This window comes from Peromyscus maniculatus, chromosome 6, assembly GCF_049852395.1.
Source record: "Peromyscus maniculatus bairdii isolate BWxNUB_F1_BW_parent chromosome 6, HU_Pman_BW_mat_3.1, whole genome shotgun sequence".
NCBI lineage: Eukaryota > Metazoa > Chordata > Mammalia > Rodentia > Cricetidae > Peromyscus > Peromyscus maniculatus.
In genome coordinates, this window is record NC_134857.1 from 77,696,887 (window position 1) to 77,719,283 (window position 22,397).

Consider the following 22,397-nt stretch of genomic DNA (forward strand, 5'->3'; position numbering starts at 1 on the left):
TTTCCAGTCTCTTTATTGTTACTCGACAGTTTTTTAGCAAAATCCATCCATTCCCACTTAAAGAGAAGGCCTAAGGTAAAAACCACGTCCTCAAGCTACAGGGCATGCTTCCCTACCTCACTTTTAACAAGCCAGGAATAAGGAGGCCCCTACATGGATCGAAGAACCCAGGAGAAGAAGCACTCTTGGGTTACAAGCGGACCCCTTCACTTTGGTCTGTCTCCTGGAAATTCCGTTTTTTACTGTTGGAACTGAGCTCCATCACATCCTGTTGGCCTCCTTAGCTACACCCCTCCACTTGGTGTGACTGGGTTTTTGTGCACAGGACATATTTAAGGGGTGATCCTGTCAGTTCTGTGCATTACCTGTGGGTTTGGCGTTCAGCTGGTACAGTGAGGAGCCCGACGACAGGTCCCCAGAGACGCTCCCTTTCTGAGGCCTCATCGTGTCCCACTGGCCGCTGCTACCCAGGTAACCAGGCTCCGGGATTCTGCCCAGCTCTATGATGCCCCTTGTAGGAGAGTAGGGCTGAGCGGGGTTGAGGTAGTGGGAAGAGCTAGCTTCTGGACGGCTGCTCAGCAGCGTAGCTGTGGAGGCAGGAGGAGCCACGCTAACACCTGGACAGAAAGAAACCAGTGAGAAACCACTGGGATCAGAAGCCAAGAACCAGTAAGGACACTGAGACTACTGAGAAGGGAGACTAGTGGTGGACACGGGGAGGGGGGGGTGTCGGTCCCCCAGTCATCGCAGGACAGCAGTTAAATGAAGACTCAAAAGCTCAAGCCTGACTTCCACCCTCTGCATTTCCTAGTATGAGACACCAAGAGGCAAAGGATAATGAAGGATCTGAAAGACGCCTGTGTACACAAAGGAAAAGCCCAGGGCGCCACTTCTGCGTCCCTACTGGTATATTCCTCATGATAGAATCCAGGAAAGCTCTGGATGTAGGAATCATCCCAAAGTTAGGGGCAAAGAATGATGAGCTATCTGACTGGGCGCACCCACAATTGGGAACATCCGTTCGCCTGTAATAGCCATCCCCCAAAGCTAACCATCAGTCAATCTTTGCAGAGGAGATGAGGTATAAAATCCAGTTAGTTGTTTCCAGATTGAAGAGCTCTTTGCTTGGGTTGGGAAACCCCTGTGAGGAAAGTTGTGATCTGGATCCCTCCACAAGATTTAACAAACTACAGTTAGATGTTTCCAACCTTAAAGAATCATCAAGCATGTTTCAAGGACGGTGGGCGGGACCTCTCCTTTGCTAGGATAATGCTTTCAGAGACCCCAGGAAAGCAGAGGCCCCTCCTTGAGTCCCGTAAGCAGAGGCAAGAGTCCAGGTGACGTCCTCCTTAGCCTGTTTCTGACCTCCCTAGGGAATGTCAAAAGGAGGGTCCCTATGCAGAGTTTTGTTTTCCGCTTCTGTTTTTCAAAGCCCAGAACAGGAGGGTGGGTGTGTGCCAAGAGGAGCACAGCAAGGCTCGTTTCTTCCAAAGATTACCAACACAGGCGAAAAAGACAGGCAGCCCCCTCTAAGCACACAGGAATGAGTCCATCATTCCCTCCAAGGCCTTCAGACTCTGAGCAAGGATTAGTACAATGGCCACTGCCCAACTTTTATCCTCAGTTATAACTGGTTCTCAAATTGGGCTACATGCTAAAATCACCTGAGGAAATGTAAACACACACACACACACACACACACACACACCTGGGCTACCATAGATTTTGTCTTAATGAGCACACACACACACACACACACACACACACACACACACCTGGGCTACCATAGATTTTGTCTTAATGAGCACACACACACACACACACACACACACACACACACACACACACACACACACCCTCCCGAAACAGTTTTATACACAGAATTCTCCTCCTATTCTTTCCCTTCCTAAAAACCTGCTGACAACCATGGAAAGATAAAGGAAAAGGACAGAAGGAAAAGAAAGCCCAAGAAGGTCATGCCACTTTGACATGCGGCCCGTTTGTCGGTGTCAGAACTGCTGGGGGAACAGCTCTCGGTCATGAGCACTAGCCCATCTGCTGGTCTCTCAGGAGAAGAGCTGCAAAAAGGCACCAGAGCATTGCCACTGGGTCCAACCAAGCTCAAGCAGCAGGGCATCTGTGCCCTGGTACAGAGGGGTCGGGGACCATACTCAGGGAACAGAAGACAGGCGCCAAGCCCATTCTCTCCCACTGGGCAGTTATCTCCAGTCTTAGCTGTCTGCTCTAACTCCATGGACTACACAGGACTCTTGTGAGGCTCCGGCAAGACCACAGTCATGTTAGGCAGGCCCTACACTGATGTCCAGGAGAGAGCTGATAATGGAAGATGTGTTCCCTTAGATTCCACAGCCTATAGGATCGGCAAGCTCTCCTGAAGTCATTCATGGTCCAGTGGCTCCTGAAAATCAAGCTGTGTGCACATGAGACAAACTATCCATTTTGGGGGTTGAGTGAAAAAAAAAAAAAAAAAAAAAGGCTGATCCAAATGCCCTCAGGGGCTTTACAGATGGGAACTCTTGGCTGTGATCTGTGGTCAGTAAATACTCTAGGTGTGGAGAATCTTGCTGTTAATCTCTGGTTCACTCAAGCTCTGTTACAGGCAGAGAATGGGACTTCAGTGAAATTCTCAAACCCTTTCCAGTTGTCTTTAAAAGTCATTACTACAAAGTAATTCTTTTTACACCTAAAGTGATTACATGCATAAAACCTTACAATGAGGCATCCAGAGCACACACACACAGCAGATCCTTTTCTATGAACCGTGCAAGCACACACGATGAACTACCTATGGGGTCAAAGGACAGAATTCACAACAGTTGTTTGTCATGGCCTGTGTCATGGCCGGTCTACCCATCTACATGTCTGGTTTCCTGCTTAGGGATGGACCTTGAACAATAAGAAAAGGGGCTCCACTCCGCTCTGCTTCTGAATGTTGACATCACCCTTTGTATCTCAAGCTGATGACTTCATTAAGAGCAGTCTGCAGCAAGAGATGTAACGACCCCACAGAGCAGTCGGTGCATGTGGCCATATTTTTTAACGGTTATGTCACCCTGCAGGGGCAAAGCATAACTTCTTTATCCCGCCTGCCACTCAGCATTTCCCAGACTGCCAGGGATGCGCATTAACATACTGGGTGGTTAATGTGTTAGCAGTCGGCGAGCGCCGGACTGAAAGTCTCTGAGTCCCTCCCGTAGCTGATGGCACACACCCCAGGGACCACAGCAGACGCATTTCAGACAAGAAGCAAGCAAGCTTTCCCTCCATCTGCCCCCTGTGACACATGCCTAGTTTTCCCTTCACCCCCATCAAGCCGAAGCCATGCAGAGCAACAGCGTGGTGGCCGCCACTAATAAGCACACCAGGACAACGGGGCTCACTTTCTCCCAGCTGCTTCTGCAGCATCTGCAGCTCCTGCTGAGCCTCAGCCAAGGACACCGCTGGTGTCTCACAGCAACCGAGGAGGGGAGGGCCAGAGGGGCCGAAAGGCATGAAGCTGGGTGGAGTTGAGGGCATTGGTGCCTGGGCAAGGCTAGCCGGCTTGGGTGAGGAGTTAAAGTGAAAGCCTAGAAGTAAAGAGTTAGGGAGAAAGGAGACACCATTAGAGAGAAAGCAAGAGAAAAAAAAAAAAAACAGAGAAGGCAGATCATCCCCTGATCAGATGTGGGCCTGTCATGTGGCCAGCACTTACTGTGGTCCAGGCTAAGCCAGCAAGGCCAAGTGTTAATCCTAAGAAGCAGCCTGGCAGGTGTCTCCTCCTTATCCCTTTGCCGGGCTCACCTGCATGTATATCCTCTGCTCGACATGGAGGCAAGATGGCGTGACTCACGCCTACTGTACATCAGGATGGCTATGCTTACTTCCTCACAGGCCCTGGGATGCTGGTACCAGCCCTTCTCTCTGAGAAGAGACTATTTGCTCACCCAGAACTCCTTTTGTGACTGTGTTATGATCCTTCTGAGGAGGGCAGGCTAGACCAGGTATTCCTGGTAGGTGTAGTGTGGGCGGGACTGTGGTGGGAACAAACTTCAGAAATCCAAAGCGGAGTGTTCATTCACAAGAGGAGCAACAGCCATGGTGGTGTGGCTGAGACAGTGGCTTCCAAGCCTGTCTGAGACAACTATTTAGCATTTGTATTAGCTTATATTAATTGTACGGGAGAATGGACTTCATTGTGCCATTTCTGTATGTGTATGTGTTATACTTTGACCGTATTTTCCCAGGAGGGCGCTGTCTTGTTTTTCCTCCTTCCTTTCCCAGCCCCTTCTTCTCGGAAGGTTCCACCCCTCCTCTGTCTCCTTCTCTTTCCTCCCACCTCCGTTGACAGGCTCTGACTACGCAGGACAGACTAGCCTCACGTGCTGGGTTGAAGGGTGCACCACCAACTCTGTACACACAGGCTGCCTCGGCGCATAGTAGTAGAATGATAAACTCTTTGAGTAGGACCCGGCAGTTTAATTAAAAAAAAAATATTTTCCCCCTAGTGACCCATGAAGTCCATGTGCAGCCAAATCTTGAGAAACACTATGAAAATTGGATGTTTTGTTTCTTTTTTCCAGTGGGGATCAGGGCAGAAATCAATACTATCCTGAGGAAGAGGCCTTATGTAGAAGACATGACGACATCTACAATACATCATTGATCCCCTGGTGCTGGTACTGCGTCAGAGCCATACTGAAATCACCCAAACTGCCTAGAGACACAGCCTGGCCATCTTTTAGGAAGGCATTGTGATGTTAGAACCCCTGACCGTAGGCTCTGTTTGAGCTGAAAGCCTTTAGGCAGGTTATCTATGCTCGGGGTGAGTAGCCCATCCTTCACGATTTCTTGGTTCACTTGCTGCTCACTCGGAGCCAGACCCACAGAGTCCGGGCTCAGATAGAGAAAAGATACATACCCCTCCTCCTCCAGACTGTGGTTGAACTGCCTGTGGGAGGGGTGAGGGTAGCACAGAATAGGACTGTGCTTTTGGGGACCCAGACCTGAGCACATATGACCTGAAGGTAGCCAGCCATAGAGGAAGGCAGGAAGTGGGGGGTGGGCCTTTCTCTATAGTCTCTGAAGCAGAGCTCTCAGTGAGCAGTGAACACTGACACCCGTACTAAGACACGAAGATGAATGCGCCCCATATATACATGGTACACATCCTGGACTATGGACCCATACATAAATCCACCGACAGTAATGTAAAAGAAACGTCATTGAGCTGTGACGTCAGCTGCGTCACCTATGGACAAAGGCATTTGCACCACTTAAGTAGGTAGCATAAATGGGATCGATGGATGAGAGTTTCTTCCTGTTCTTTAGCTATTATAATCCTACAAACACGTTTGCCTCTGTTCCCCGGGGTGGGTTAGAGAAAGAAATGGAGATGCTTATTTAAAAGGATTTGTCAATTCTTGGTCAAAACTGGTTCATAGATCAAAGCTTATTGCAGACTTCTTGTTTTCTCATTTCTAAAAATCAGACACAGATGGTGAATGAGAACGGCCTGATTGGTCTAGGATATAATAGATTTAGGCTTCTAACAGTTTCCACCCTTATCCCTGAAGGAAAACCGAGCAGGCAGCTGAGAGAGAGAGAGAGGAAGCTACCGCCCCACGGGCTGTGGCATACCTGAACAGGCCTGGCTGGCCTCCTTGAGGGGGTTCTGGGGAGTTGGCAAGCTGATGGGGCTGTTGCTGGACTCGACCTTCAGCCCCTGAGATGCACTGGTGGCTGATGGTTTAGAAGACAACACAGTACAATGACTCAAATGATGGATGGACTCTACAAAACCCACGAATGAAAGAAAATGTTTGGTGTTCTCCAGAGAACTGGGACCCGGGCCTTATATTCTCCAGGAGTACCAGGGCCGGAGGCTGGCTGTCTTGAAATGCCCTGGGGACAAGGACCCTTTGCAGTATCCCCTTTCTTACTCTTAGATAGCTCCTTCAGTGAGGGAACCACCTTTGGGGTGACAAAGGGAGTTCAGAACCTGGAAATCCTGAAGTAGCACACGTGGCGGGATCTTTGGAAGCCCGCGACGACTCGGGGGCCACTGTGCAGAAACTGTAAGGACATGGGGCATTTAAGGACGGAGGTCTATCAGGCAGACTCAGTGGGCAGTAAAGGTTGGCCACCACCTCCTCACTTGGGATTACATGTCAGCATGTGCATGATGACGGAACTCAAGAGAGACAGAATTACTTAGAAAGTCAGCAATAAAGCCGGGATCTAACCCATGGGGGCCTGTGCTTGGGACTTGGTCCCAGAGCCATGTTCCATGCACCAAAGTGGACTATAAGGCCTGGATCCCAGGGTCTCTTCTCAGTCTAGATGGAGGAGGTGCCACTCCGACAGTGGAGGCTACCTGAGTGGCCAGGTGAAGACTTCTTCTCTTCATAGGCTGTGTACTCGCTGGCTACGTCCATGTCAGAGCAAGCTTCTATCTCATCAGACAGGAAGGACGTGCTGCTGGCCGAGCGGTGGGAGTCAGACAGGGCATGGCTGCTGGGGGGCGAGAGAGACCGGCTATCCAGCTTGGCCTGCAGGACTTCGATCACTTTGTCCTTCTCCTGGAGCTCCCTGCTGAGCCTGGTGGGGAGAGGAGCAGGCCACGGGTGAGTCCAAGGTCACCTAGCACAGCTGGCCTTCCCTAATGCCCGCAGGGAGACCCACGTAAGCCAAGGGCGCCATTCTGTACAGAATCCGAGAATGACACATCTCCGACTGGGCGTGTGGGATGTCAATGGGTAGACCACAGCAGCCACACAGTGCCCAGGCCACAGGCTGGCACCGGCAGAGGCACAGCCAGTCCTTTAAGGCACGGCTGCCTAACGGGTGATCCCTAAAACAGCGGCAGTCTGAGGACTATGAGCATCTCCAACAAGTATAAAAAACTAAAAGGAAGCCTTAAAAAATGTGGAACAAACGCCCTAACACCCAAAGCTAGGGTAAGTGGAGACATCTAGTTAGCTCAAGTGCAGGCCCTTTATGTGGCTGTGATAAATGAGGAAACCAAAATGAATCACAAACACCGTGTCCTTCACCACTGATATTCTGAGAAGCACTCGCAGGATCTCAGGCACAAGCACTACATAAAGGGGTCAAAGCAGTGGCCACACGTGACCCTGGGCTCAAAGCAGTGGCCACAAGTGACCCTGGGCTCAAAGCAATGGCCACAAATGTCCCTGGGCTCAAAGCAGTGGCCACAAGTGTCCCTGAGTTCAAAGCAGTGGCCACAAGTGTCCCTGAGCTCAAAGCAGTGGCTACAAGTGACCCTGGGCTCAAAGCAGTGGCCACAAGTGTCTCTGAGTTCAAAGCAGTGGCCACAAGTGACCCTGAGCTCAAAGCAGTAGCCACAAGTGTCCCTGAGTTCAAAGCAGTGGCCACACATGACCCTGAGCTCAAAGCAGTGGCCACAAGTGTCCCTGAGCTCAAAGCAGTGGCCACAAGTGACCCGGAGCTCAAAGTAGTGGCCACACAGGACCATGAGCTCAAAGCAGTGGCCACACGTGACCCCGGGCTCAAAGCAGTGGCCACAAGTGACCCTGAGCCAGTGTCTTCGTGAGTGTTCCAGACTGAACATGTCGTCTTCCAGTGTCTCTGCACCGTCTCTGCCTCTTTCTCTACATACTGTCATAGGATTGATTCTCCAAGAAAATAAAGTGACTACTGAGCTAGCTGTCCATAAAGCCCCGGGGCAGGCCAACCTCGCAGGAAGCTAAGACTCTTGGGACACACATGGTTCGTTCATGAGTCAGGCTGCTTCTAGCTTACCACGTCTAGAGCATTACTACGGCCATGAAATTATAACAAAAGAAAAGAATTTGGAAAAACCAGTCAGTGTTCAATGAACAAATGAATTAATCTCCTTCAGCTTCCCTTCCTGGTCTGTGAACTTGGGGCTACCCTGTCTGGGTCCCTTTACCAGACTGTCTTCTGAATTACCTGAGGGCCAGCGGCTCAAGCCCAGCTTCTTCTTTCTCACTTTTATGATCCTCTGAAAATAAAATTTAGAAAGTTACAGAAGTTAAACAGGTTCCACATCACACATTAGAAAGCACGGGTTCCACGAGGACACAGAACAGTGATTATGCCACACATCGGTTCAGGAGAACTATTTTGAGTGCTCAAGTTCTGTCTGTCTGTCTGTCTGTCTGTCTGTCTGTCTGTCTGTCTGTCTCTCTCTCTCTCTCTCTCTCTCTCTCTCTCTCTCTCTCTGTGTGTGTGTGTGTGTGTGTGTGTGTGTGTGTGTGTATGCCTGGGGAGGCCAGTGGGCAACTGTGGGTAGCCACCCACCATTTTCTTCCTTCTTTTTTGCGACAGTCTCTCACTGAAATCGGACTCACCAGCTAAGCCAGGCTGTCTAGCCAGCAAGCCCAGGAGCCCCGTCTGTCTCTGGCTCCTCGGGGCTGTGACTGCAAGTGCAAGTTACCATGCACAGGCTTTCTTAGGAAGAGTCGAGTCTGGGGACTGAACTCGGGTCTTCTTGCTTGTAAGGCAAACACTCACTGACGGAGCTACTGCCCCAGCCACAGGCGATATCTTTTTAATCAGCATAAATTAACAGAACAAAATGATGGATTCCACGATGAGACTTCTGCAGATGTGCACAAGATACTTGGATCATGAAGTCCTCTGTGGCTCACACTCACCCTCACCTCTGCTGCTGGGCCCGCGTCTGTTCCCTGGTAACTGACTTCCTGCTTCCATGCTCGCTGTTGCTAATGTCTTACAGTTGCCTCCCGATTCCACTTGTGAGAGAACACCTATGATAACCCTTCTTTAGAGAGGTGAGCAGGCAGCTCACCTGAGCTCACCGGGGAAGTCACCCCCCCTGACCTGGTGCTCACAATCATGACTTCACATGTCCAAACTGGGGCTGAAAACTGAAACATATTTTATATCACTGGCCACAAGCTGCTTCCCCGTCTATTCTCTGCCATACTCCAGCCTCCACATCCCGTGGCAGCCTGGCTTCTACATACACACCCACGTGACCACCGTCTCTTTCCTCTCAACCTTCTTTTGTATCTGAGATGACAAGTCCCTTTTCCTGTAGGTTGATCCAAATTCCTAATTGTACACCTTGACCTCTTCAGTTCTGGGATTATAGAAGTGTGCCACTATGCCTAGCTCTACAGAGGTGACAGCCACGCTTGGTGCCACTCAAAGGAGTCCTGATTCAGGAACCTGGACTCTGGGGTCGAGTGCCGCTGTGGAGGAATGGCGGCCACCTGAGCCTAGGACTGTGCCGGGGGCCAACTCACTGGTGCTCAGTTTGCTGGTGAGTCTCTCCGTCAGCTGACCCCCTTGGGCTAGCTGCTCCCGGAAGCTCTGGCCCAGGTAGTAGTCGATGTCATTGCTCCTTAGGAGGTCCTCAAAAGACTTCACTGTGTCTTTTGCATGTTGGGTGAGAAGATAGCAAATACCTCTCCCTTCTCGGATTTTTTGACGCAGATATGATAGTTCGCGGGCCTGATCCTGAATCAAGGAATCGTATTTTCTAGTGCAGGGAAGAGAGGGGAGAAGAAGATTGAAAAAAAGAGTGAGTGTAAGTTATAGGGGCTTCCTCTGTGAGACCACACCTAAGGCACTCCCTGACTTGGGCACTGTACTAGCCACGGAAAGTGTTGAAAAGTAAATTCCACACCAAGAAACTACTGTACCAAAACGTTTAGGAAGCTATTGTTCTTAACTCTTCTAGAATGTTAGTCTCATATTCAAAACTAAACCATAAGATCTATGAGAGTAAAGAAAATCCAAGCCGGGCAGTGGTGGTGCACGCTTTTAATCCCAGCACTCGGGAGGCAGAGGCAGGCAGATCTCTGAGTTTGAGGCCAGCCTGGGCTACCAAGTGAGCTCCAGGAAAGGTGCAAAGCTACACAGAGAAACCCTGTCTCGAAAAACCAAAAAAAAAAAAAAAAGAAAGAAAGAAAATCCCACATTTTACATCTCACACAGTCCAGTACAGTGTGGACACACAATAGATATCCTATAAATATTTATAATTTTTTACTCCTAAGTCTGTCTAGGACTTTCTCATCTTCTATTTCAAACACCATCATCTGCGTGGATTTCTTCTGTGCTCTGATACTGCGGCAGATGGCGTTTTGCAAAGACAGTAAGTACAGTCTCCCACGTCCCGTGCTTTCCTCCAACATGGCTTTGCCAGTCCTCCGTCAGTGAGGAGGTTTATTCTCTATACAGTTAAGTCTGGAAGATGCTGTGACCATGCTAACCCAGGCAACACAATGGAGGCATCACTGTGCCAAGCCAAGGAGTAGTTCTTTAGCTGCCTGGCAAGATCTACCTCCTGTCCTAGATACTAGCTTTCACACAGAAGCAACATTGCCAAGGACTATGACACCATGAGAAACCAGAATCAAGGAGACATCCTTGAAGACAAAGCCACATGGAGAAAGGGAGGAACCAGGATCCTAGGCATGGATAAAGACTCCATGCCCACCTCAGAAGGACCTTTCAGATCACTCTGGCCATAGCTTCCATCTGACGGCGGCCACGTGGGAGATCCAACCGAATCGAGTCAGCCCAGAGAACCATGAGAGATGGCAAAGTCATCATGTCTTAGAGTGGTTCATTACTTAGCGGTAGAATCGGTACAGAGGTTGACATATATGTCCATTCAGTATTTTTTAGCATAAAGTATTGGTAATCGAGATAACTGAAAACAGCATTGAGAGTACTATATTCCAGATACTAGAAGCACATGTAAGAATTCAGCTAAGCCCAGTAACTGTCCTTGAGTTGGGTCCTCTCTTATCTTCACTTCGTAGGTAAGCAACTAGATAGGGAAAGATTAGTTTGCACAGCTCGGGAGTTGCAGAGCTAGGATTTCCCATCAGGCATCTGGGACGAGTTCCATCACTACCCTGTACCACTTAAACTGACATGTTTTTAACATCTGTAACAGGGCATCTCGGAGATCTGCTGCCACCATCCGATGGGATGCTGGTATCCCTTGTTTTCCCTCAGCTCAGCCAATATTTAAATAACTGTCCTTCTGATGACCTGGATACATTCTCCCTTACAACTGCCAGGGCCGCTGTTCTAAGCACTGACTTAGGCATCAATCAAGTGGCCCCCCCTCCCCCAAAACAGTCCCCCGCTTACCCAGGCCAAGAGGCAGACCTCAGCTCCTCGGCCAGCTTCCCCTCCAGTCCAGTTTTGGGGAGCTGGGCCTCTAGCTGGGATACCCTCTGGATGAGACTCTCCAGATCCTTTTTGGCCTGTAGCCCTGGGGGGTAAAAAGCCCCAGTGCCGTCCGATAGCCACCCTTCATCTTCATCAGTGACACTGTGAGGTGAAGACCCCTCCAGGGTTGCGATGGTTCTCAGCTTCCGGGGTCTCTCCAGACTGGATGAGTAATCACTTGTAGCAGAGAGGGACCGGACCCGGCTTCGGAGGTTCTGAATGACCTTGTTGGCATTCTGTAGCTGGGCTTTCAGATCTCTGATGTCCTTCCTCAGGACAGAGCTGTCGTCTGGATTTCCGTGCATCTGGAACTCGTCCTGCCTCCCGGGTTTGTTCTCCAAAGGCTTCTTCTTTGCAGGTGGGCTGACCAGGACGGGGTCCAGGTACCCCTGCTCAGAGCACAGCCCCTCCATGAACACCATGGGCCCCAGGCTGTTGTGCTCCTCACACTCTGAAAGAAACAGAGACATCTTCCTGAAGAGAAGCTGGGGGTGCTGCTGTGGCCACTCGATTGAGGGGAGCAGGCTGGTCACGTGATCAAAGTGCTGGGGTAAGACCCGGAGCAATGCTCTCTTTAAGTCTGGCTGTATGCTGGGCACTCGAATCTAGCATTTCTTCCTAAACAGGCTTGTGGGCAAGATACAGTCACTTTCATCTTGTTGCCTGGAGAATCCAACAGGCTCTCCAGGTGGAGTCCGAAGGTGGTAAGCTAGCTAGCTAGTCACAGACCGTGCAGGGCACACAGCAGACCCAGAGTTCAAACCCTCTGGTGCCCCGTGTCCTTAACACACGAGTGAGTCAGGGCCTCTTCAGTGAGACATTAACAAAGCTTCATAGCTTTCAAATGACCACAAGGACTCAAGAACAAATGGCTTCTGCAGTTTCCTAAAAGTGCTATGACTTAAAACTCCTGGGTTGCAACAGCATACAAAAACAGGCCTAAGGGAAACAAGACCTTCCAGTCAGTCTATTAAGCCAGGTCAGGGCGGTGGCACCAGGATGACAGGAAGAGTCACCATTTTACTAGTAACATGTGGGTCAGAGTGTTTTACTAGAACTTATCCATTTCATTGATGTGAGTACCCGGTGAGTTGGAGAGTTGGTTTGTTGCCATTTTAGCAGGTCAGGAAACGGAGGCATAGAGAAAAAGAGGGTTTGAACCAAGCACTCTGGTCTTTGGATCCCTGCCCCTCACTTCCCCACTACACTGCCTCAGCTTCCAATCTGTAGGGATCCTGTGGTTCCCAATAGTCCTTTGAGAACACAAAAGAAAAGATTTTATTCTAAACTTACAGTTTAGGTATCCATTAAAGCTCACAGCTCTCTTCCATAATAAAAAGGACTAGATATTTTTTTCTATAATAGAAGTTATATTGAATTATTTTTTTTATTAGCAGTGTGCTGGAAGCTATAGAAGTTCAAACTGGTTGCCTCATTTTGAAGAGTTCTCCAAAGTTCCTGTCCTTTGCTGGTCCTAGGTCTCCTTCATTCTCCTCCTGACCCACTACTCATCTCGAGTGGGAGTGGCCTAAGGCATCCAAATGGGGCACAGGACTCAGGGAAGAAGGGGCCCACACACACTGTGTACTTACCGGGGCTGGTGGTCTCCTCACGTTCAGCTTCATTCTCACTCCGGCCACAAGTCTCATAGCCCAGGTCTTGAAGGTCCACCTGGATTTGCTTGCTGTCCTGTTTCACCAGGGATTCACCTGTGTTCAGGAAGAGACAGTGGCGGTTACAGAGCATCCGGACCTTCCTCGTGTTACCCCAACCTCAGTGGCACATACCCCCGGCCTTTAAGGCCAAGCAGTCAGAGCCAGGCTAGCAGAGAGGCTTTCTTGAACTCCAATGGGAGAAGATAAAGCTTGCCACAGGTAGTAGGTACCCACACACACACCCGGGTGAGCCCATGGTTGCCATGGAGAGGCTCTCTTCTGAAAACTGAGGCTTAGTTGAGACTAGACATGGGAAAGTCAAGAGTTGCGTACTACCATGTTAGGAAGCTCCAGTGAAATCATTAGGCCCTGTATCTACAAGGTCTTGGTTCCAATGTGGCTGAAGTGCTTAAGAGTCTTGAGACATCTATCCCTGCCCTGTCCAATAAGGTAGCAGTTACCTACCCATGGTTACTCTTTATCAAACTAGCCAAAATTCAATTTTAGGTTCCTGTGCCCTACCTATGTGAATAAAGAGCATCCTGTCAATGCAGCAAGCTCCCTTGGCTAGGGCTGACTCTAGAGCAACAGTGATGACAGGATTTTGAAGACTCTGTTAAAGTGCAAAGGAGGAAAAACCCATCCTGTAGAGAGCCAAGTCAGCTTACTGACAGCCCTGGAAATCAGCGAGCCCAGATGGTAGTCTGTTTCAGTCCGTTATGGTCACCCTGGCTTTAAAGATGTGTTTATTTTTATTTTCCATGTAACGAATGCTTTTCCTGTGTGTACATCTGCGCACCATGGGCATGCCTGGTGCCCCGGGAGGCCAGAAGAGGGTGTTGGATGCCCCGGCGAGAGCAGCAAGTTCTCCTAAGCACTGAGCTCTATCCAGCCCCTACACTGTAACTTTAAAGCCTTATCTTCTTCTTTTATTCTTTACATCCACCTACAGGTTGGAGTAAAATAGTCACACACGGTTCTAAGACTGGAGTCATGGCTGAAGTGTTCACAGGTTGGGGTAGAAAGATAGAAGCTGAGAAACAGGTGACTTCACGGGGGGGGGGGGGGGGGTACACCTTGACGACCACGAGCTGGTGACACTCACTGAATATGACCCTGTACTTCTCCAGCTGGTTCGCCTGGGCAAACACAGTAGCTTCCGAGATGAGTAGCTTCTCCTGGAGATCTTGATATCGCTGTCTGCACTGAGCCAGCTGGGAACGCAGGTGTTTGGTGGGCCCAGGTAGGCTAAACTCTGACTGGTGTCCGGAGTCTCGGGCCTGGGACTTGTTCTCCAGCTGTGAAAGGACCCAACACAATGATCAGGACACTCTAAGGTCACCCTCTATGTGGTGAGAGCCACCTCTCTGTCTGAACGCCCGCCGGGGACTGTGTGCATTATGTGTTTGCCCCAGCTGTTCCAGACAGAGCTCCTGGAGAGCTGGGACAATGTTCTCTTTCTCTTTCTCTCTGAGCGCATGGTAGCACAGCGCCAGTCAAGTCTCTAGATCAGCCTGTAGCAAACATTTACTCAGTTGCTTAAAAGGAAGAGGTGGAAATCTCCACTCCACCTTCTCTGCATTCCTGCCCCACAGGCCCTTCTCAGAAAGCCTTTGAACTCTCCATTTCACCGAATCTAAGGCCAAGTTCCTTCCCACAGGAGGGTATCAGTGACCTCCCATGAGGCCATGACACAGACCACTCTGGAACCTCCGAGGAAGCAGCAGTGGTAAGAAGATGGCATGGCACCCCAATTTGTCTGGGCCCTGTCAAGGCCCAGAGCATCACAACAGTCTGGCAGTTACAGCCAGTGAAAAGTCACTGCGTCTGAACGTTCTCCCCCACACGCTGAGTACCTGGAGGGCAGACAGCAGTTCATAACCCACCGCCAGCGCACTTGGAATGAAATGCTCAGAAACACTCTTTCAATGGTGTGGAACCCTTTCAAATGCCTCCGATTACAGAGCCGTGCTGCTAACATCAAGGCACTGAGGAGTGCTTCCTGACCCACAGGGCAGAACAGTGTAATGTAAAAACTGAAATCCCCGGCCCTTCCCTGAGTTTCTCACCTCACCCCTGCCCTCACTTACGTGGTGGGTATCCGCTGGGAGGGCTGCCCCAAGACTGAGGCTCTGGGGTCTGGGGCCAGGCCTTGTGGTCACGTTCTCCTTGTCTTGGTGTTGCTGCTTCCCAGGGGAAGGCAGGCCCATGTTCATTCTGTCCACCTCCCTGGCGAGGCGCACAAGGAGCTCCGGCCTGACTTTACCGTTCCCTTCCGAGCTGCTCAGGACCAGCTGTTCCTTGAGGAGGTTGATGATGTTGTAGGCACTCTTCAGTTTCCCCTGGACTTTCCTGAACTCAGCCTGGAGGCTGCTCTCATCCAGACCCCCTTTGGCCTCCGCAGTCTCCACCATCAGCTCGCCCTTCTCCTTGTCCTCCTCGGCCTCCCATCCGTCAGACATCGCTTCTCCCATCCGCTCTTTCAGCTCTGCATTCTCAAGGCAAAGGCTCAGCATGGTGTTCCTGCCAAGAGCATAGAACACGGAGCCGGGTTTAGCCGGGCCTACAGCTCTTCAAAGACCTTTTCACCCACATCTTAGTGCGTGACAGACTCAGAGCCATTCAAGTACAGAGCTGAATCCCAGAGACCTGTGACATGCCTCATTCATGCACTGGAAGACCCAGTGAGGGAGCAGGGAAGAATGGCCTCACAACACATGCTTCCCTAGCCATTGGATGGCAGCATTATTAAACAATCATGAAATAGACCCCCAGTCTATTTTTCTTTACTTAGCCACATAGTTTCACATGCTGAATATTCATGACCTCTGGAATATACAAGCAAAATTACAATATTATGTTTTTTTTTTTAAAGATGGAGCCTACCCAAGACAAATTTATTATTGTGGATTTTATCATTTTATTACTTATCTCTGGTTTTAAATCACTGAGTGATAAACTGGGGCTCAGGAATATGAAAAATAAATAATACTGATCAGAGCTGTAATAAAAATGTAGTTATTTAATTATTTGCCATATTCCTGGTCCACAAAATAGGACGTAACCTTGCAGAGAGCAGATGCTGTGTTTGCCCTATTCATCCTGTATTTCTGGGACCACCACACATGCCTGACACATAAAACATCTCGATTTGTTGAAGTAATAAAATTGACTAAACTGAGAACACTGAGCTAGAACACACACATGCAAAAATCAGTACTGGGTGTGCACCTAGACGAGGTTCCTCAGAATCCTAAAGTTTTGGAGTTTCAAGCAGAAATTTTTAGGTGTGGATTCATGGGAGAAAATACTTTGGAACATCGAACTCAGAGAGATTTTCAAAGGAGAAAAAGGTATAGTTCTGTGCCAAAATTAGCATGGAGGAAGGAGAAAACAGGAAGGTGTATAGAAGAGAATACTGAGTTAGTTTTACATCCTTCTGTGTTGGGGTAAGGCCTGATGTTTTTACACTATAAACTAACGAGAGTAAAGCTTAACAAGGGACTGAGCATTAGGTGTATTCTCTTTTCACATCAGTGTTTAAGATTGGGTGGAGGGCCGAGCAGCACAGATTTTCAGGTTGTGAAAATAACCTACAAGGTTATATATACATGGTGTACATAGAAGGAGACACTCTGCTCCACGACATCACAAGTAAATTCACATACGAATGCCTGAATAAACTTACATTTTAACGTAGGTAAAATGTAAGGGAAGAATTATCATGACAATTCAACATAAAAGAACTGATACCTAGAATGATGACAAGACTTAATAATAAGTGTGTGTGTGTGTGTGTGTGTGTGTGTGTGTGTGTGTGTGTACCCATATGGAGACTGGAGGTTGACATCTGGTATCTTCTTTGACTGCTCTCCACCTTCTCTTTTGAGATGGGGCATCTCGCTGAACCAAACACTGGAGCTAACCTATTGGCTGGGCTGGCTGCCCATCAAGTCCCAAGGATCCTTCCCCATTTTCCTCTAGTGCTGGGATTTATGGGAACATGGGGTTGCCTGGGATCAAACTCAAGCCCCAGTGCTTATGTGACAAGCACGTTGTCTATGGAGTCATTGTCCCAGAATCTTCGTTTGTTGTGTTTGTTTGTTTGTTTGTTTATTGTTGTTGTTATTTTAGAAAACACAGACTAGCTGGGTGGTGGTGGCGCATGCCTTTAATCCCAGCATTCGGGAGGCAGAGGCAGGTGGATCTCTGTGAGTTCGAGGCCAGCCTGGTCTCCAAAGCGAGTTCCAGGAAAGGCACAAAGCTACACTGAGAAACCCTGTCTCGAAAAACCAAAAAAAAAAAAAAAAGAAAGAAAAAAAAAAAGAAAACACAGACTATAGATTAAAGGCTTTGGTGTTAACCAATCAGGAGGGGGTGCAGCTGGCTGGCTAGCTCAGTTAGAGCATCAGGAGAATGCTCTAACAAAATCAGGAGGAAGTAACAAAAACCAGGAGGAAAGGGTCTAGCCTTGGCATTATGAAATCTTGAGCAGGTTACTTGCAATTTTGTACACATTAATTTCCTTAACCGTGAAACAAAGACAACAGGCCGGGTCCAGTATCCTATTCAGTGGGTAACACCAGGCATGTTTAAGTGACATGGATATGCAGGGAGTGAACAGGTCCTCAACTGGCATTCCTGCACCCGCACAGCTACTGTAACAGTATGCCACGATGAATGTGGCTCCCGGAGGTGAGTGATACTGACATCTAGAATAAAATAACAAGGCTTACTAATAATTGTGTGCATATGTGTGTGTGCACACGCATACATATGTGTGCATGTGTGTGTACCCATGTGGAGGTGGAGGTTGACTTCTGGTGTCCTCCTCTATTGATATCCATCTTATCAATTGAGACAGGACGTCTCACTGAAACTCTACAGTATCATGTCTTTTTCAGCTTTTTTTCTCTTTCAAAAATCCCCTTACAGCCAAAGTAGTCAATGGATCAGTACTTGCCACTTTTTTTTTTTATAATTTTAGTGAAACAGAAAAGGTTATTAAAGTTGCAATTCCATGATTCAACTGTGTATGCTTCTGAGAGGGAGTTGAATGGAGATCAGTGGGGCTGTAAATCCTCTTCCTCAAAGGCTCTCCCAGCTCTCTCTGTACAGCAGTGAAGCTGCCTGGGTAGGTGATTATGGGACTTGATCCAGAAGGCTGCACCCATACAACTAAGGAAGATTCTGTCCATACACATGCATAACGAGAGCCTCAATGGTATATATAAATTTATAAAGGGGTTCTATGGGGAAAACAGACTCACTGATGCAAAATGAAGTGATGTCGTTGCTTCTTCGTCTCCCAGGGAAAAAATGGGGAAAGCTCCAGATTGTGCACCAGGAAACCTTCCACATCCAAGAAAGAGCTTGCAACCCACTCCCCCTTCTCTTTAAGAAGTCACATGGGCAGGCAAGAAGCACTGCCTGTCACAATCAGGCTAGGTAGCCCAAGGTCATGGGCGGAGCAAATTCCCATGCATCTGGGCAGTAATAGTAGAGCATTATTATATCAAATTAAGACTAGATCATCTGCCTAACAAAAGTGGTCATCGCTATCTAACACTTACCTTGCTTTAAAGAGTATAGAAAAGCATTAAGGCATGAAGCCTGTGGCATGCCTGGGATGTAGCAAGTTCTTGCCTGAGGTAGCTCATCCATCGTCTGGGGGAAACGTTGGGACATACCTGATGTGGGACACAGAGGAGAATCCTGCTTCTTCGATCTGAGCCTTCAGCTCCTTGAGTTCCGCCTCAGCTTTCCTCCTCTCCTCCAAGTGCTGGTGGACTTCAGCCCTCAGGTGGAGCATTTCTTCCTGAAGACACCTGTTATTGTCCCCTCCTGTTGGGGAAGGGGGCTGAAGACATGTGTTCTGGGTCTCCATGGTCGCCAGGCTTTTCTCCAAAGCCACCTTAATGAGCTGAAAGAAAACCACAGTTTCAAGAAGTTAGACCACTAAAGGGGACCCACAAACACACGCAAGGGTGGCTTCTGATGGGAACAAAAGACACAAGCAATGACCCTCTCTTCAAGTCAGTCACAGGGCCCTGGGATTGGTGTGGGCAGGAGGCCACACCGAGTGAGTGAAGGCAAGGGCTTGCCTTGGGAGGAAGAGGAGAATCCAGAGGTGGTGAGAAACACACACGCACACACACACCCTGAACACAAACAAATGAAGTTTAAGCTAGTCTAGTGGATGCCAATATTGTGGTGCTTCTCTTCCTGGGGCACAGAGTCCCCCAAAAGTCTGCCTTGAAGTTGAGGTGCTTTACAAACCCTAGAGCATGGGAGTCTTGACTGAAGATCATGGTTCAGGATGCCAGTGCTCTGTGCCTAAATCCCTGCCTGCTACTCAGACTCCAAAGAGGAGATGAAGACTCAGAGTGCCTACAGCCAGTTCCAGAATTAAAATCATGGAGCTCCAGGCAGGGCAGAGCCAAGCCAATTCCACTGAGAGCAGGAGACTCACCCTTCAATTACAGGGTTTGAGGTGAAGCCACCCTACCGGACACAGTTTTTCTTTTTAATTATCACCCTGTGTCAATGCAAATTCTCTATAAATCTAAGCACGTGAGAAGAAAACAAAGTAGATTTCACAGTGCCTTTCTTCTTAAGGATTTTCTTGAAGTCACTCCTAAATGTTTCATTTATAACAGATTTTAAGGTGCTTTTCCCAAGTGGGAAGTTGGGAGTGTTTAGATTTTCTTATCATCCACACTAGGCTTATCTCTAGCTATATTCTACAGCTTTAAAGGAATATTAATACAACTCAGAATTTGGGTGTGATAACCTACATAGTGTGTGACTGTTTTAATGTAAGGATTTCTTCCACCTTCCTCCCTCCTTAGGTTTTGAAACAGGGTCTTGCCTTTCAGCTCATGCTGGCCTCAATCTCACTGGTACCCCAGGCTGTCCTTGAACTTTTGGTTCTCCTGGCTTATCCTCCTGAGTGCTGGGTTTGTAAACAGGTGCTACTGCACACATTCCAACAGGACTCGCCACACTTCCAGCCACGTTGGCTTCTTTTCCTTCCAGTGGTACTGTTCAGAAGTTACACTCAATTCCAGGCCAGTTTTGACCCTCACTCTTCACCCCTCCACGCAGGAATTTCTGTGTCATGCTATCTCCTTTTCCCTCTGTTAATATCATGAGTCATGTCTGTTACTTATAAGCTTATCCTGGTTATATAGAATCATGTTCCAATTACAAAGCCATTAAAATAATTATTGTGCATCTCTATAAACCATGTAGCAGTCACCTGACTAGAGATGATTCATATAATTAATTATATGCTTTATACATTCATTTGGGTCCCTAACATACTGAACAGAATAGGACCCAGAGCACGGTGTATGGGTCGATGATTGCTAGAAGAGCTTGGGTGGTCACAAAGCTGTTGGCTTTTGCTATTCCTCGTAACAAAGCTAGGTCACACCTGTGCTGTACGTTTGTGGTAGCATTCATTCAGAGTATACATGTGATGGTATTTAGCACCACAGCAATTGATATTGTCAAGTGATATGGAGCCAGAAAGAAGAGATTCCTAAACACAGCTACTCAGTCTTTAGGCATTCAATCCCATCTGGATTTTGTGAGTCCAGCAGTGACCAGACTATAGACAATGTCTGTCTCTAAGACTGCTGCCTGGTGCAGTCAGCTGGTTCTGTCTCCACGTATACCACCCAGCAATTGTAACGGAATAAAGGATTAGGTATGGGACAGGATGCTTTCGAAGACTTATTACCATAACCTTCACTTAACTATGTGATGTGCCAGGAATGGTGGCCCACGCTTGCAATTCCAGCTCCTGGGAGGCTGAGGCAGGAGAACTGGAAGCAAGGCTAGCCTAGGCTACATAGTGAGGCCATTTCAAAAGGCCCCAAAATAATGAATAGGTAGACAAAAATAAACTTTGTGATGTTACCTCCCTATATAAACTATTTGCAATGAACATAACTAAAAATCACCATTAGACTTGAGTATGGACACAATGGCCACTCTTTTCTAAACCTTGAGTGTTGTTTATGCTTAAAAATAACCCAGCATTAATGAGGTCTATCCATTGGTAAAGTATCTTCCTGTGTATGTATTTTATCCAGTTGGTTTCAGTATACCTATTTTCTTTTAAAGAGAAACATTTTGACTCATGAAATATGGATGCCAGAATGGCCGTAAGATTCATTTGGACTGATTTCTCATTTTAAAATAAGAGAGTAAATCATTGCATAAACACAGAGGTGTCTGATCTTACATGTGGTAATATGATATAGTCTACACAACTGCAGGGTTGCGTTCACAGATATTCTGGGGCACATGGGGCAAAGGGTGAATGCCTCTGGCAGAGATCTGGTCATTGTCCAACCTAACTTGAGTTTTCACATCTCTAAAAGGAAGTTTTTTTTTTTCACCTAACTTTATAGTTTTAATATAAGCGTACGAAAAGTGAATTAGGATCTAGAATCATTATCTTTTACCACCTACAAAAAGCAAATACTGGTGTGCTTCTCCTCAGGAAAACTCATATCCAGTGTGTGTAATACTAGTGTGGCTCCTTTGGTTCCCATTCTAAATCACAATTCTTACTGTTTTTTCATATCATCTAACTCACTTGCACAGTTGCTCCCATATAGTTTTACCTTTTTGGGCGTTTCTAGACCGACTCCAGATCTGCACTTTGGCTTGACTGGAGCGGTTTGCTTTCACCCTCTCATGTCATATTTCCCACAGTGAAGGTCCATCTTCAGACAATATAAATGAAACTAAGAAATCACCATTTCTCAAACAATCAAGTGTCAGCCATCAAATAAAGACTATAGCCACAAGGAGCTACCACCTCATGTGTATCAGAATGTGTTGTATGTATTTTAAGAATGACAACATGTATCTCCTCAAACAACAACAATAACAACAACAACAACAACAACAAAACAGAAGAAGAAAGAAAAGAAAGAATAAGGAAAAAAGAATACTAAATTAGTATGCCTTTGTAGAAATGGGTTGACAAGTACTTAAAAAGAAAAAGAAAAAAACTAGACAGAACCACTATATGAACCAGGATTTCCACTTCTGGGTATATACTTCCAAAGAACTGAAATCAGTATGTGAACTGATATTAGCACTCTCTTTCCAATACTAGTCACAAATGCCACAATATGGAGTCATCCTGGGTGTCTACGAATGTATGAGTAACTTACATATAATGAAAAATCTACTGAGTCTTTTTTTTTTTTTTTCCGAGACAGGGTTTCTCTGTGTAGCTTTGTGCCTTCTCCTGAATCTCACTCTGTAGCCCTGGATCTCACTCTGTAGCCCATGCTGGCCTCGAACTCACAGAGATCTGCCTGCCTCTGCCTCCCAAGTGCTGGGATTAAAGGCATGCGCCACCACCGCCCAGCTAAAATCTACTGAGTCTTAAAAAGAGGGGCTATCCTGCTATCTATTTAAATCTGGAGAAGATTAGGCTATCTGAAATAAAGCCACTCACAGAAAAGCAAACACCACGCCATCTTCCTTATGTGA

At 47.8% G+C, this 22,397-nt stretch overlaps 1 protein-coding gene across 22 annotated transcripts in view; it reads right to left on the reverse strand.

The window, feature by feature from the left end:
* Positions 1–22,397, reverse strand: part of Pde4dip (phosphodiesterase 4D interacting protein) — a 199,746-nt gene that overhangs the window by 11,765 nt on the left and 165,584 nt on the right. For 15 of the 22 annotated variants that reach the window (XR_013052239.1, XR_013052238.1, XR_013052237.1 and 12 more), the window contains 11 exons: positions 18,566–18,798; positions 14,966–15,398; positions 13,981–14,173; positions 12,813–12,929; positions 11,140–11,671; positions 9,276–9,511; positions 7,954–8,005; positions 6,374–6,597; positions 5,638–5,790; positions 3,402–3,587; positions 366–617 (listed from right to left, as the gene is read on the reverse strand). Coding sequence is in view for 19 of the 22 variants with exons in the window: in XM_076574651.1 (XP_076430766.1) it covers positions 366–617; positions 3,402–3,587; positions 5,638–5,790; positions 6,374–6,597; positions 7,954–8,005; positions 9,276–9,511; positions 11,140–11,671; positions 12,813–12,929; positions 13,981–14,173; positions 14,966–15,398; positions 18,566–18,798 (2,611 nt within the window). In the remaining 3 variants the exon portion in view is untranslated. The remainder of the gene's footprint in view (positions 1–365; positions 618–3,401; positions 3,588–5,637; positions 5,791–6,373; positions 6,598–7,953; positions 8,006–9,275; positions 9,512–11,139; positions 11,672–12,812; positions 12,930–13,980; positions 14,174–14,965; positions 15,399–18,565; positions 18,799–22,397) is intronic. The other 7 variants (XM_076574640.1, XM_076574643.1, XM_076574646.1 and 4 more) reach the window with 4 other exon arrangements.